Source organism: Cuculus canorus, chromosome 11, assembly GCF_017976375.1.
Source record: "Cuculus canorus isolate bCucCan1 chromosome 11, bCucCan1.pri, whole genome shotgun sequence".
Classification (NCBI taxonomy): Eukaryota; Metazoa; Chordata; class Aves; order Cuculiformes; family Cuculidae; genus Cuculus; species Cuculus canorus.
Genome location: NC_071411.1, coordinates 13,893,144 through 13,907,040, shown reverse-complemented (window position 1 = coordinate 13,907,040; position 13,897 = coordinate 13,893,144). Strand labels below are relative to the sequence as shown.

The following is a 13,897-nucleotide window of genomic DNA, read 5'->3' as shown; positions in this document are numbered from 1 at the left end:
AATCTGTAACCCAGATTAGCCAGACCATTCCTTTGATTGAATAAAGCATAGAAGTAATATAAACCCACAGGGAACTCATCCTACGCATGAGCAGATTCCAGGTCCACAAACTGGACCCACCTCCTTCCTTTGTAAGAGACCTTCAAGTGGAACCTGTACTCCCTCTCATGGTGGTTTCTTACACCACAACTGACTCCAGTTTAGGAGCTTCCAAAGGTTTCAGACCCTCCTCATTCAGCTCCCTGCCCTTCTCAGTGCTCTTGCCATTCAAGCAGCAGTAATACTGTTGTCAAACCTCAGGTCTTTCTGAGGGAAAGGGTGGGTTGTTGTCACTAACATAACCCAAACACCAGGTAGCCTCTCAAGTTACCTTAATATCCTCAAGATCCACAAAACTACATAAGCCTCTTCACTCATCCATAAAAGGGTCAGCCTAAATTTATCATCCTTATTAAATACATATAATTAGCAGTCCTGCCAGGTTTTCAAGTAGTTTATCCTCTGTTGTTGCCCCTAAAGCACAGCAAAGCACACGTTGTATTCTTCAGAATCTCAACTTGGAGTAAAAACACTCTTTATCAATAAAATCATCCAGCAGCTCTTCATTTTCATTATATTCCTTAACAAAGGCAAACATAGGCAGTGTTTCATTTACTAAGGAGTGAATGGATAAAAACAAACAAAAGAAGCCCTCATTATTCTATTTTCAAGCTTCTTGTACCTTTGTCCAATGTTTTTTAAATCAAATGCTTATAATGGATATAATTAACTAATTCTGGCTTCAGAGGCTCAAAAGAGAACAGTAATGAAGATCAGATTACATTCACAGTAAAATACACAACATTCACCCGAATTACTTGTACTTATGTAGAAAATATGAAAGTGCAGGTATTATTAGTGCACTAATATTTTTTTAAGAACCTCTGGTGAGGGGATTATCATTATCTACTTGAGTAATATTGGATTTTCATTCTATATAGGAAACGAACAAAGGACAAGAAAAGAATATGCATAATAGTAACTTGTAATGCTCTCTGCAGTCACTGTATAAAGAAAGATAACCTCAGATCTGTTAACAGTACCATTACAAGGCCATCTACTAAGCCTGACACTATGTCTTTTAGTTTTAAAAAGACATGAAAAACAGATCACACACTACACTACATAACAAACACTTGGATGCTTAAGATTAAATAACCATTTCACAATACACTTTCAACAACTGCTCCACACACAACTGTCTCAAACATTCTGTCTGTCAAATAAAATTTGAGAGAAAGAAAATATTTCTCTGAGAACAGAGCTAACCGAATACTCCTCTATGAAGAGCAGTTAAGACTGAAAATTACAGGGTAAAATAATACTTCTTTTAAGAACAATAACCTAGAACATAACAGTGTCACAGCAATTATCATTTAAGCAACAGGTATGTTTAGACACGTTCTCACCAAATGTACGAGTGTCATGTTCCTGATGAGTTTCTCCCTGCGAGGCCATCATTTCTTTGTGAGCATCAACCCACCATGGTTTGTACTTTAAGACATGCTGAATAGCTTCATCTTCAAAAAAATCAGCTCTAGGAAAAAATAAAGTCATATGCAATTTATTTCAGTTTAAAGTGCACACAGGTATACTTTAATGCATAAATACCACACACCTGACTTGGCTCCAGGATACTTTCCATACATTACAAACACAACAAACCCCATCAGTATCTGTTCTCTATCTTAAAACAAAAAATTCATCACTATTAAAAAGCATAAACAATATTCTCTTATCTTACAGTACCCCATCCTTACTTCCTCCACCTTTCCTGAGCCACTCAGAAGCCTCAGAAATGGATGAGCTTGCAGCAGGACATAAAGGTGAACAAACCTGATTCGTTCTGGATGTATCTAAAGGAAAACATTCCAAAAGGCAAAACTTTTCAGAGAACGTCAGTGGCAGTTAACTATTTCACTGGGAAGCTCTCCCACCTTAAAACGATGTATACTTTAGGGAGGAAGTGTATGCAGTTAAATGGCAAAGATAAATGGCAGGGACCAGCATTTAGGTAAACAAGGGCTCGTCATAAGTAGCAAGGTAGAAAAATAAAGAGTCATATATGAATTCTGGAAAAGAGATTACCTCCATCTCAGCACAAAGCCACTGTGGTAAAAATCTCAATATAGTAATTTGGGGAGGATTTTTACTAAAGGATTCAAGTTCTAAGCCTCCTTTCATCATTTTAGCTTTTTCTTCAAGCCAAACAATAGCATAAATACTGACAACTGAAAAAAAACGCAGGCCATTTCTTACTGTCTTCTTCATCATACAAAACTTGCCTAGTCTAACGAACACCAAACATAGTTTTCTTTACTCTCACACTGCCAGATTTTTTTGATGCTTCCCTTCAGTGTCTTTTTAAAAAAGTAACAAGGATATCAGCCAGTGTACATTTTCCCCAAACACAACAGAATACTTCTGTTCACCATAGCTTCTCCCAGGGCTAGCCGCCTCATCAGGGTACAACAGAAAACAACTTTTGTTGAGGAAAGGTTGGTATCTTCCTGTTGAAGAAAGGTTGGTTTCGTCTGTTCTGAAGCATTATAACGCAGCCATTAAACTAAGTGGTTGTTGCTCATCTACCAGGCTCAAACACAGGGTCTAAGATAGAAACTTAATTACTGTAATTTGCATCACATTATGGGTTAGGAACTACTCCAGTTCTAGTGAAACATACTTCCAAGTCATGTTTCAAGAAAGCTTTTCTAATTTCCATATGCTACAAAAAGACATGCAGCTGCCTCCAAAACACCTGAGTGGGGGAAAATTCCAAGTTCACAAAGATATCATCTGAAACAACTCAAAACTCTCCCCAACAAAACAAAACACAGGTGCCAACTCTCCCTACTGCAGGCTACACTCTTCCCTCACCAGAGCAACCTCGCAGGAGTTACTGCATACTAATAGATCTCATGGCTTCAATTTCACTTATTGATCTGGAAGTTTCTGAATCTAATCTGATCTGAAATACTCCAGCTTGAAAGACAAATAATCACTTGCACCTACAACAGATGGGACAAAGCACAAAGAAACAAAGTCTTTGTTCAGAAGTATTCCTCATTCTGCTGCAAAACTGGTTTCACGTGATGGAGGCAAAAACCAAAGTGGCCTAGACTAAATCTTTGTAACTTCAAAACTCAAATTTAATTTTCAAAAGACCAGGATGGTTCAGTAATACTTATTTCACAAGAGGAAAACAAAGTTCTGACATCTACAATCCAAAATGCTGGCAGGGATTTGCTATTCAGCTTCTGAAGAGGTGAACTATGAAACAATGTTCTGCAAGAGTTCACAGCAGCCCCTGCTTGAATATAGTCTTCAGCAGTAATTAAATAATACAGTAACCCCAAATGAGATGAGCAATGCCTCGTGTCAGTGTCACACTTAAGAACACCCTCTAAGGCCTGCCGTGATGAGGCAGTGAAACAGACAAGTAAGAAGTAAAGCCCTTCTTCCCAAAAGTGATCTTAAAACCAATCATTTATGAGAAGACAAAGAGAATATATTTCAACTGAGGTACTTCTACTTGACCAGGTGAAGTAAATCAATACTCACAGGTAATGATCAGGGTCAAACTTGGCAGCTTCAGCTGCCAGGCGTTTTCTCCTACGTCCATCTACAGGAGTCTGGTCTGGATCCCTAACATCAATAACATCACTGAGTTCATCCTGCAAATGGAAGAAAAATTATATGACGAGCCACAGGCACGATACGCAAAACTATAGTAATAGTTTAGGAAAGATACTTATCAGCATTGCACTGAAATACCTAGACGCACTTCAACCTCCCTTCCAAATCTTCCAAATTCAGGCTCCATTGTGCAAATAAAACATCAAAATACCAAGAAAACTCAACTATTTGAAGCCCCTTAGAGTTCATGACATTATGAAGTCTGTTCAGGGTGTTTTATCCTAAGGCAGACAAGTTATTTTGCACTACAATAAAATTTACAACACTTAAGAAAAGCAACCACAACAAAGAAGATAAATCCAGAGATACTGTTCTTTTGACTTTTGAGACTGCTCCCACACTCTGAAGTGGCCATACATTAATTAATGGGCAATTGCAGTGCCTTTTAAAGCATCATTAAGTAGTGGTACACTAATGCTGACAGGAAATGTATTTCTTCATTAATTTCATGGTAATAAACTACTGTATATATCCTAACAGAATACAAATACTCCCTTCACAAGCAGCTATCCTGCTCTGAAGCCTGAAAATACAACAACTTATGCACTGAGTTGAGTTACATGATTAAGCTGCTTTAAACAGTTACAACTTTAACTGCTTAGAATAAGAATACTACAAAAAAAACACCCACAGTTATCATTTACTATTTAATAAAAGCTCTGTATACTACTAATATTATTACACTACCTAGCATGCTACAGGTTGTAGATTAGCTTCAATCTGCCCAGGAATTAAAGACACTGCTGAACGCACAAGAGCAAAGTACCTGCATTTTAAAGCTCCTGTCCTAACAATTAATCTACAAAAGAAAATTTTAGTGCATCAGCATAACCCTAGCAAATCCCACAGATACAGGTGGGCAGACACCTTGAAGACTGCTTACTTCAAAAATTTTTGTCCTGGGAGAAAATCAAGTCTAAAATTAAGCGTACAAAGAGAAAATTACCATGAATTTCACAAAGAAAACAAATTTAATGCAACAGGACCTATCGATTAGACAGATTTATTTTGAATTCAGGTGTTTCTTAACTAATTTCTTTTTAATTAAAAAATATAGTTTATAGCATCTGAAATACACTGTACATTGGTGTTAAATATGTTGGAAGTCAGAATAGAAGACAATACCACATACAAAGCAAAAGTGTCAACAGCAGACAGTGAATAGCTTGTACTGTTTGCAGTCTGCCAAATCACTCAACAGGCACATGGTCTCCTCTGTGCCCTCACAGGCAAGCTGAACCGTGACGGTACCCCACTTCCAGAGGTCATTTTTACCAAAGACCTCATTCAGCCCATTCACCTAACGCTGCAATTACTGCGGAAACAGGCTGGCCTGTTGTTTGCTTCACAACTAACTAAGTCTTGACCATTCCCTACTTCTACAAGAACAAAGACTTGACTGTACTACTACACGCAAAAAGCGGAATATTCTCAGTTACAGAAAGGGATAATGGAGAAGAACAGTTACCTAGTGATCCCCTCCTGACTACGGAATGAACCAAGAAGTCTACCCAACAAGAAAGTTACACAAAACTTCTATGACATGAAAAGACAAAAATGCATCTACCTGCAGGCGAAAGAACACCCCAGACCGCAAATTCCCAAATCCATAACGGTACTGTAGTGGTAGAGTGTTTTCCGCACTTTCTTTATAAGGGGTCTGCTCTATTTCCCAGTCAAATTCTTCTTCCTCCTCCTCAGACAACTCAGCAGAGGCAGCTATATTGTTGCACAGTCAGAGAAAGAAAAGTATTACATAGAAAATATGTACAATTTAACATAAAAAACAACACTGATAACCCAATAAGCCCTTCTCATTTTACTACATCTTTTGAGAAATCTTATGACACTTGGTGATGGAAGCAGATGCTTACATCAGTGATCCAAAGGTCCACCCAAATCCTGCAGCTTTCAAAAATGAAAACCAAGAACACTAAAAACCTGAAGTACATGCACTCAAAGACTACATTAATTGTTCTACTCATTTCAACAAGATCACAATGCTAAGAGAACCCTGACAGAGGCAAAGTGATGTTATCAATAATTTAAGGTAGGTATTAAAATATTAAACACAGATAGTCAAACCTCCTTGTCCGTTAAATAGTGATGTTAAGCAAATCATTCACTAGAACCTGTGGTTTTAAATTAGCTTTACTACTACTTCACTACTTGAGCTAAAAGTCCAGTCATGGTACCTTGAATAGAGCAGAAGACTCAAACGCATGTACTACACAACCACTAGAGGGGTTCAAAGATCTACAGAGGATTAGCATGTGATTCAATTAAAGACATCCCTGCTTAGGGCAGGGCAGTCAGACTAGATGACCTTTAAAAGGTCTCTTCCAATCCAAACCACTCTACACTTCTGTTAAGCACATTTTGGAAAAATGTAAACAGAACCTATAGTGATGCCACATGTATCACCCACAACACAGTTTTACACTTAGGACTTTGATTCATTCACACCCATCTCATACCTCCTGCTAGACAACAGTAGAAATAGTCTATTTTTCTATGTATATGACTATACATATCTATAACTATTTAATTACCTATACGAATTACTAGTATAAACAGGATTTTTCTGTCATACCTATCTCTTCTACCAAAGGTTTTGCTGATCTTGATTTCTTTGGTGCTAAAAGGGATGTCAGCATGTCCAGTCCCTCGAAGTACTGGCCAGCAGTCTCCTTAGGTAACCGAATTGTAAAAGTTCCTTAAAGGAAAGTGAGAATATAGTTACTGCATTAAAATATCAAATAAAAATACACATTTTTCCCCTAATGAGAAAGTCTCACAGAATCTGGGACACAAGCAAGTTCACATTTCACTATGCATCACTCTGCACATGTTTTTAACCTTACAAGTTTCACAAAAATAAAAGATTTTAATGATAAAGTATGAAAGAGAACATTTAACCAGTTGTGGTCTCTTGACTCAATGTTGTACAAGCACAAACCAACAGAAGACAAGCTTTGTTCTATTTTGAATCCTCCCACCAATCAAGCAATCAACAAATCACAGGAAGCTACATTCAGCCATCTGATTATTGTCATAAGTCAAGCACACAAAGACTTTGCAAGCAGCAAAGTATAGGTTTTATTGCTGAGTTGTTGTTTTTTTTCAAACAAATACATTAATTCCAGAAAGTACATATTTTATCCTAGAAATACCTTCTGCCTTTAATTGTGGAGAAAGGCTGAAGTCTTCAGAGACAAAAGAAAGCCAAGAGACTGCCTCAGGATTATTTCATGTCTACTCAGCACTACCTGACTTCTTTGCAGATTTACTAGACTAATGATCTATGTACAGTAACATGTCTAGCCCCACAGCAAATTAGATGGTGACGTCCATAATTTTTTCATTATTAGGACAGTTCTGAACACGTCCTTTGTGCTTAAGAATAGCCCAAATACACACAATAAATCCTGAGCAAGCTTTTTTTTACGCTACATAACATAGGAGAAATTTTACATTTATTTACAGTATTGTATACTTCACTAAAGTTCCACACAATTCCAGTGCAGTACAGTATAAATTATTAGAGAGTAGCATTATTATTATATAAAAACCAATTAAATTAACTAATACCTTTGTCTGCATCGTAAGATGCTTTTTCTCTGCCATCTTCTACAACTCTTCCAGGAAGTGTCAATCTGAATGCAAAAACAGAGATGCTTCATCGAGTGCCTGACTAACTCTGCAACTTAACATCTCAGCCTTTAAAAATGTACAGCATATTCCAAAAGCAGCACTAAGGACTTAACTACACAACTCTTGTTGATACTAACGTAAGTCATGCAGTTAAATCTCCATGTAGTCCAAAATCTTTTTCCCTATTGACACAAGAGATCACCATCTGAGGTAGAGAAAATTTGTGACTTCTTGTTTCCCAGCTGGGATGCAGTCACAGCCACCACAGAGATGATGCCCTTGGCACTACGTGCAACACTTGGAAGATTCTGCAGTTTAAAAACTCTAAGCTAACTCACAGCGGCAGGATACGAGAATTCACCCCGAGTTCCCGCATTGCTTACTCAGAATAACTAACCCACTCCATTCTACCAGTCCACTAAAATCCCTCATGGCCTACTAATGCATACAGAGAAAGAATTTCCAAGAAGACAGGAGACAAACTAAGAAACGTTAACATCTTGTAGCTCTTACATGCCAAAGGTTCTCTTAACTCTTTCATACTGGGACTGCCCCTTGTTCTTTTTCTACAACGTAGTGTGGAACTATCTAGAGAAAATGTATATCCTGGAATCTCACTTTCTACTGCCTGCCCTCACATGGCATCTCTGATGCTATTATGAGTGCATCAAAATCCGTTTTCCACCAAATATAGTGTATCTGGCTCTCAACAGGGAAAAGACACCTTATTCTACACAGCTTGCTTACATCCAGAGAATTGTCTTGCTATTTTACTTATAAAAATCTATGGCAAAGTAAATTGAAGAAAAGTTTTCTTCTAACTCCCTATAACGTGATTCAATGCCTAGAAACAAGGAGGCCAGACTCATAAAACATTGAGCTGTCTGTGGTCTACAATGTAAGAGCTGCAGATGAGCAATGTTCTGAAAGGGATCAAAATTTAAGTTAAACTTCATAAAGTCAGTAGAAAATTGTTTTTTAAATCCTTCAGCTACTTGCCTGAGAAAGTATGGCTTAGCATAAAATTTAAAATCTTCCCCTTCAAAATACACATCAAACTCTGAAGCTCTTGCATAAGGTACTCTGATTATTATTGTAAGAAAATCCGGATCCTGGGTCAGTTCAAAAGCTGGAGTTATCATGATGAATCCAGCAGGAAACGCAACCACTGTGTGTGGCTCTGTCAAGAGAGGAAAACAAGAAAAATTTGTTGTAGCTTCTGATCCATGAGAGCAAATTCAAAAATCTCTAAGAACAACCTTTCAGGTTCAAAATCAACCATGAGAACAGCAACAACAAAAAGTGTCAACAAAAATTTGACCACATCACATACCTGCACCTTAACAAAACAACTGAATGTAAATAAATGCAAACATTTGGAGGACAGGAAATCACCTATTATATTCCACATTAAAAACCGCACTAAATTCAGTCCTAGAACTTGGCAGCTTTTTCTAATTGTTGCTTATAATTTTGCACACAGCAGATGTTAAATCTCTACAGTTCATTAGTGAGCCGATCAGAAACTAATATTAGAAAATATTGAAAAATAGTAGTACTTCCAAAAATCCAAGCTGTATTTTATAATTCATACACATAATATTAGCCAGAACACACACAATAGATTCAGTACACTCCAAACAGATTATCAGAGCATACGCAGTAAGCGTACTGCTTTTCACGCCAAGTTTAATGTATAAGCCACTGAAATAGTACACCGACCTAGTGGGACATGTCCCTGCCCATTGCAAGGGGTTTGGAACTAGATGATCTTTGAAGTCCCTTCCAACTCAAACTACTCTATGATTCTATTGCTAGATCCCAGAGCAACATTCCCTCCCTTGCCAGGCTGAGGAGCTGCCTCTGCTTATTGGGCCATAATTAGATAGGAAACACCTGGCTTGAAGAACAGCAATGTGCGTTTCTGTGGACCTTCTCCTTACCTATTTGAATACCACACACTGCCTAACAACGCGGGATAACAGGTAACAAAACCTCACGAGCTCATTTCCAGTACCTCAAAGGGGCCTACAAGAAAGCTGGGGAGGAACTGTTCAAAAGGCTTATAGTGACAGGACAAGGAGCAACGGGTATAAACTGGAGAGGGGCAACTTTCAACTCAACCTATTCTATGATTTAGACCCCCGAGGGCTAGTAAGCCAGCCTGCATTTTTGTTTTCCCAAACCAGAGGTTCATAACGCTTAACAGCAGCCCCAAAGCCAGACCCAGCTGTTCCCACCCTGAGCTCCTCAGCGCTGCTGCATTTTCAGCATTCCTGGCAGGAACTGAAGGCCCCAAACAGCTACGGGGGTTCCCACACAGCCCAGGACCCATCGACCGCTGCCCCGCAGCCCCCCATCACTCTGTCTCCGGCACCTTGTTCCCATCTAGATTCAAGTATCCCAAACAATCAACCTCCCCAGCTTTTTCCTGTAGGAAGACCGCTGTGCGCTAGAGCAAAACCACCCCGCAGGACCGGCCAAGGCTGGGGAAGAGCTCCTTGAACCGGGTGCTGCAGGCCAGGCTACATAGGGCTTCCAGCAGCCTGGTCTGGCGGGGGCGTCCCTGCCCTGGCAAGAGGTGGAAGCGGACGGGCTTTGAGGTTCCTTCCAACCCAAACCGCTCTGTGATTCCAGGAACCGCAGCTTCGCGGCAGCGAGGCCAAAGGGACCCCGCGCTCCGCTCATCTCCCCGCCCCGCAGTCAGAACGGCCCCAGGCAACCCCCGCGAACCCCGGAGGTCTCCGACCCCCCGCCCCACTGCGCACTCACCGCCCGCTGCTGCCCCTCGTGCGCGCGGAGCTGCGCATGCGCAAGAAGCTCCGGCGGGCCGGAAGAACGCTGGAGCCTCCCCTCATACCCCTCCTAAGGCTCCCCACCTTCCCTCAGGCTCCGCCCCTTCACGCAGGCCCCGCCCATCTGGCTCCTCCCCTCAAGCCCCTCCTCCTCCTCCACTCAGGGTCCTCACCTCCTTTCAGGCTCCTCCCCCTTTCCTCTGGCCCCTTAAAGCCCGCCCCTAGGCTCCGCCCCCCATGGCTCCTCCCCTCGGGCTCCGCCCCTCCCTCAGGCTTACCCCCTCTCCCTCAGGCTCCCCCTGCTCAGACGTCTGCCTTCCCTCAGGTCCTTCTCTGCCTCAGTTTACCCCCCCACTGGCCTTATTTTGTACCAAAAGCGATGCTATGGAGGGCCTGGCCCCTCTGAAATGCATTCAGATGTTTTTCCTGGAGGGAAAAAACACACAATTATGTAACTTCTCCTTAAGATCTTTTAAAAAAAATAAAATAGACAAAGAATCTTCCAGGCGGATAAAGACTGATTTTGTTCGTGCTGGAAATCCACTGACTATGACATCGCTTCATGAAAGAACATCTTCACTCTGGTACAGAAATGAACCAGCAGTTTAAATACTATGGGAAGTGTTGATAGGCACAAAAAAAATAAATACTTGCTTCAAAATAGATCTTTTTCCCCACTGATCTAAAACTGATGGATAGGTTTAATATTCAGCCCAAACTTCCTTGTCTCTGAGCTTTTTACATGTAGAAATTGAACATACCTGGCATATAAAATCACTTTTTTATATTAAGATGTTAATGACATCTAATTTCAGACCCTGATTTAACTTGAACCAAGGCCTGAATCAAGTCCTCAGAAAGTTTTGATGCATTTTCAGAGAACGTCAGTACTAATTAACTTTTGGACCTTACTAACTCCATCTGGGAACGCTGGAAACTGAATCCTGAACCAATAGGCACTGTCTTCTCTGGATAAGTTCAAATTTGCATAAGACAAGTCTATGAAAGATAAGGAAACGCTTTCACCAGAGAGTTTGTTCTTGGCTAACTGACGCTTCCCAAGGCTCCCTCAGAACGATTTTTTTTTTAAGAGTCTAAGAACTCCCAGCCTTTTTCTGTCTGGTAACACTTTCCTTGTAAGAGAAATAAAGATATGCTGATTTCAGCAAAGAAACAGGTGCATCAACCACTCTGCTTTTCCAGCCAAGCAAAGGACGAAGGAGCATCTCTAAGAAATTTGTTTTGCTTTCTTCTGTAAACGTTTTTTAGAACTGTAATAAAAGAGTTTTAATTATAAAAGCAGAAAGTTTACGTCTTTTGGTGCGTCTTTCTGATGGAGAAGTGAATTTGGCTGCTATGTGTTCAATGGAGCACTGAAGAATGAAAATGCATTATCTGCAATGTTTTGGGCAAGTAATTAGTAACACTTGCTGTCCCTTTGAAAAATAGAAACACAAAGCTCTGCAATTTCTGAGTGCAATTGACTCTACATGGTTAATAAGAAGTAAATCTGGCATAATCCCACTGAGAGGACACATAATAGGCTCTAGATACATAACTGGCTTATACATAAAAATGGTAATCAGATACAAACATGCATTTAGTTTAAGAAGTAAAAAGAGGAATAAAACTGTTTCTCCGCCCAGGAAACAAATGGAAACAAAGTAGGTATATATTTCAATCAGAAACACATTTCTATGTGACATGCATTATGAACTACAATATAACACATAAATATTCATATTATTTAAATTATCAGCGCTATAATTTGTATAATCAACTATAAATATTTCTGTAATTATCAGACTTAGACTTTGCAAAAATTCAATGTAAATTAACACTCTAAATGGTAATAGCAGGCTTTTCCTGAGATGGAAATAGAAAATATTGCATGTTCAAATAAACACAAGTGAAAACCAAATATTTTTACTTCTTTTGTCCAAGCGGCCTGAAGCATTCCTGCAAATCCAGTGCTTTTTAATCTGAGTTTCCTTTCCCCTTAGATTTATTTATACAGGAGTTAACTGTTAAGGAGGAATCCTTAACAGTTTCACTTACAGAAAACATGTTTGTAATACCATGATATCTTCATAGCTTTATTTTTGCTCTTTCCTCTTGCAGTTTCCATTCTGCAAAGACAATGAAGCTTCTCATTTTATTTCTCCAGCAAAGAGAAGGATCCTGGATCACAAAGACCTCCTGTGCTTTTTCAAGGATAACAGCATGGGTCTTGAGAGGCAGGATGGGGGTCTTTATAAGTCCAGGATCAGACTTGCAATAGTCTTTAAAAGAATAAAATTGTAACAGTCGGGGATGTAAATATGTCATGTGTTTCTGGGTGTTATATTTTATGGTGTTACCCGCTAGACAGATGGCAAACTTCCTTTGAAGTAGTTGAGTGTGAAGTTTGCACGTGAGAGATGAAGTTACAGTTCGGTTTCTTAGTGGCTGAAGAACATAAACCGTAACATCAGTAACTGCAACACAAAGGCCCTCTTTGTGAGAGCTTTACCTGGCACTGCTGAGCAAGAGAGCTCTTTGGGCTACTTTCACGTGGAGTTCTGCCGAGGCAGGCACATCGGGTGCAGCAGGTATTCATGGCAGTTGTGGGGGTTTGTGCTGAAGCAGCTTTCAGGTTTTTAAACAGCTTCCTAGAGATCTGTTGTGGTCTCTTGCGTGTTAAGAGCTCTTGGAGTTGTTCAGCTTATACTCCAGCAGGAGCATATTGACATCTTTGCTAGCCTGGGGGTTTAGCTCAGCTGTAGGACAGTGAATTTTTGAAATTTATTACTTACTAGATAGTGAGAGGTGTAATTTTCTTTCTATGTCTGATCTTTAGAGAGTGTATTTCTGTAACAGCCCTGTTCCCAGGAACCTGGCTATTTTAACATAGTTATTTTCTCTCACACTGAGTTGCTTGAATCCTTGCCTCCTGCAGAAAACAGCACCTCTTATACAACCTTAGGAAATGCAATTAAAAAAAAATAAATTTACTAAGAAGGCTTCACTTTTTGGATTTTCTCAAAACACAGCTATGCTTTAAAGTAGTTCTTTACAAACCTACATAACAAATTTTACATTATGATACAGGCACTTTGACATCAGTGGTGGTCTCCACAGGATAGCTGCAGCACTGAGCATTCATTTTAAAACCAACAGATCAAACGACCTTACAGAGAGCCCACCTCCACAGAGGTGAGAGACGTGATGAGAGCTGTACTGGGCATTGGCCCCATAGCTCCTCTCTAGGGTAGTTTAGCAGTACGTGGTCACTGTGCTGCACAGCAGTACCTGGAGCTGAAACCAGCCAGGCACAGAGCAGGTTCACATCCAGCAGAAACACCATCAGGGGCACGTGAGGATCTGCTTTCCCTGCTCTCCCCTCTCCAAGGGTGGTGTCTCCATTCTTTGCAAAGCTTCTACTCCAGCTTCACAGGGTAGCCAGAAGACTTGTATTTCTGTCCTACTCTATATTAATCAGGTTAGGAACCTAAGCAGGATTTGTTAATGTGAAATTCAGTGTTGAGATCTCTGCTGATGTTGCACAGAAGACCAGCTAGGTAACTCCAGCAGTCATACAAGTTCAGAGCCACCCAAAGTAAGTGAATCATAGACTCATAGGATGGTTTGGGTTGGAAGGGACATTAAAGCTCACCCAGTTACACACCCCTGCCCATGGGTGGACACCTCCCACTGGATCAGGTTGCTGAAAG

The 13,897-nt window shown here is 40.1% G+C and overlaps 1 protein-coding gene across 1 annotated transcript in view; it reads right to left on the bottom strand.

The window, feature by feature from the left end:
• SHQ1 (SHQ1, H/ACA ribonucleoprotein assembly factor) overlaps positions 1-10,298 on the bottom strand; it is a 53,199-nt gene extending 42,901 nt beyond the window's left edge. The window contains exons 1-7 of the mRNA XM_054076820.1: positions 10,162-10,298; positions 8,389-8,569; positions 7,327-7,391; positions 6,329-6,451; positions 5,303-5,454; positions 3,601-3,713; positions 1,449-1,576 (exon numbers count right to left, since the gene is read on the bottom strand). Of these exons, the coding sequence (XP_053932795.1) occupies positions 1,449-1,576; positions 3,601-3,713; positions 5,303-5,454; positions 6,329-6,451; positions 7,327-7,391; positions 8,389-8,531 (724 nt within the window). The 5' untranslated portion in view covers positions 8,532-8,569; positions 10,162-10,298. The remainder of the gene's footprint in view (positions 1-1,448; positions 1,577-3,600; positions 3,714-5,302; positions 5,455-6,328; positions 6,452-7,326; positions 7,392-8,388; positions 8,570-10,161) is intronic.
• Between the last annotated feature and the right edge of the window lie 3,599 nt (positions 10,299-13,897).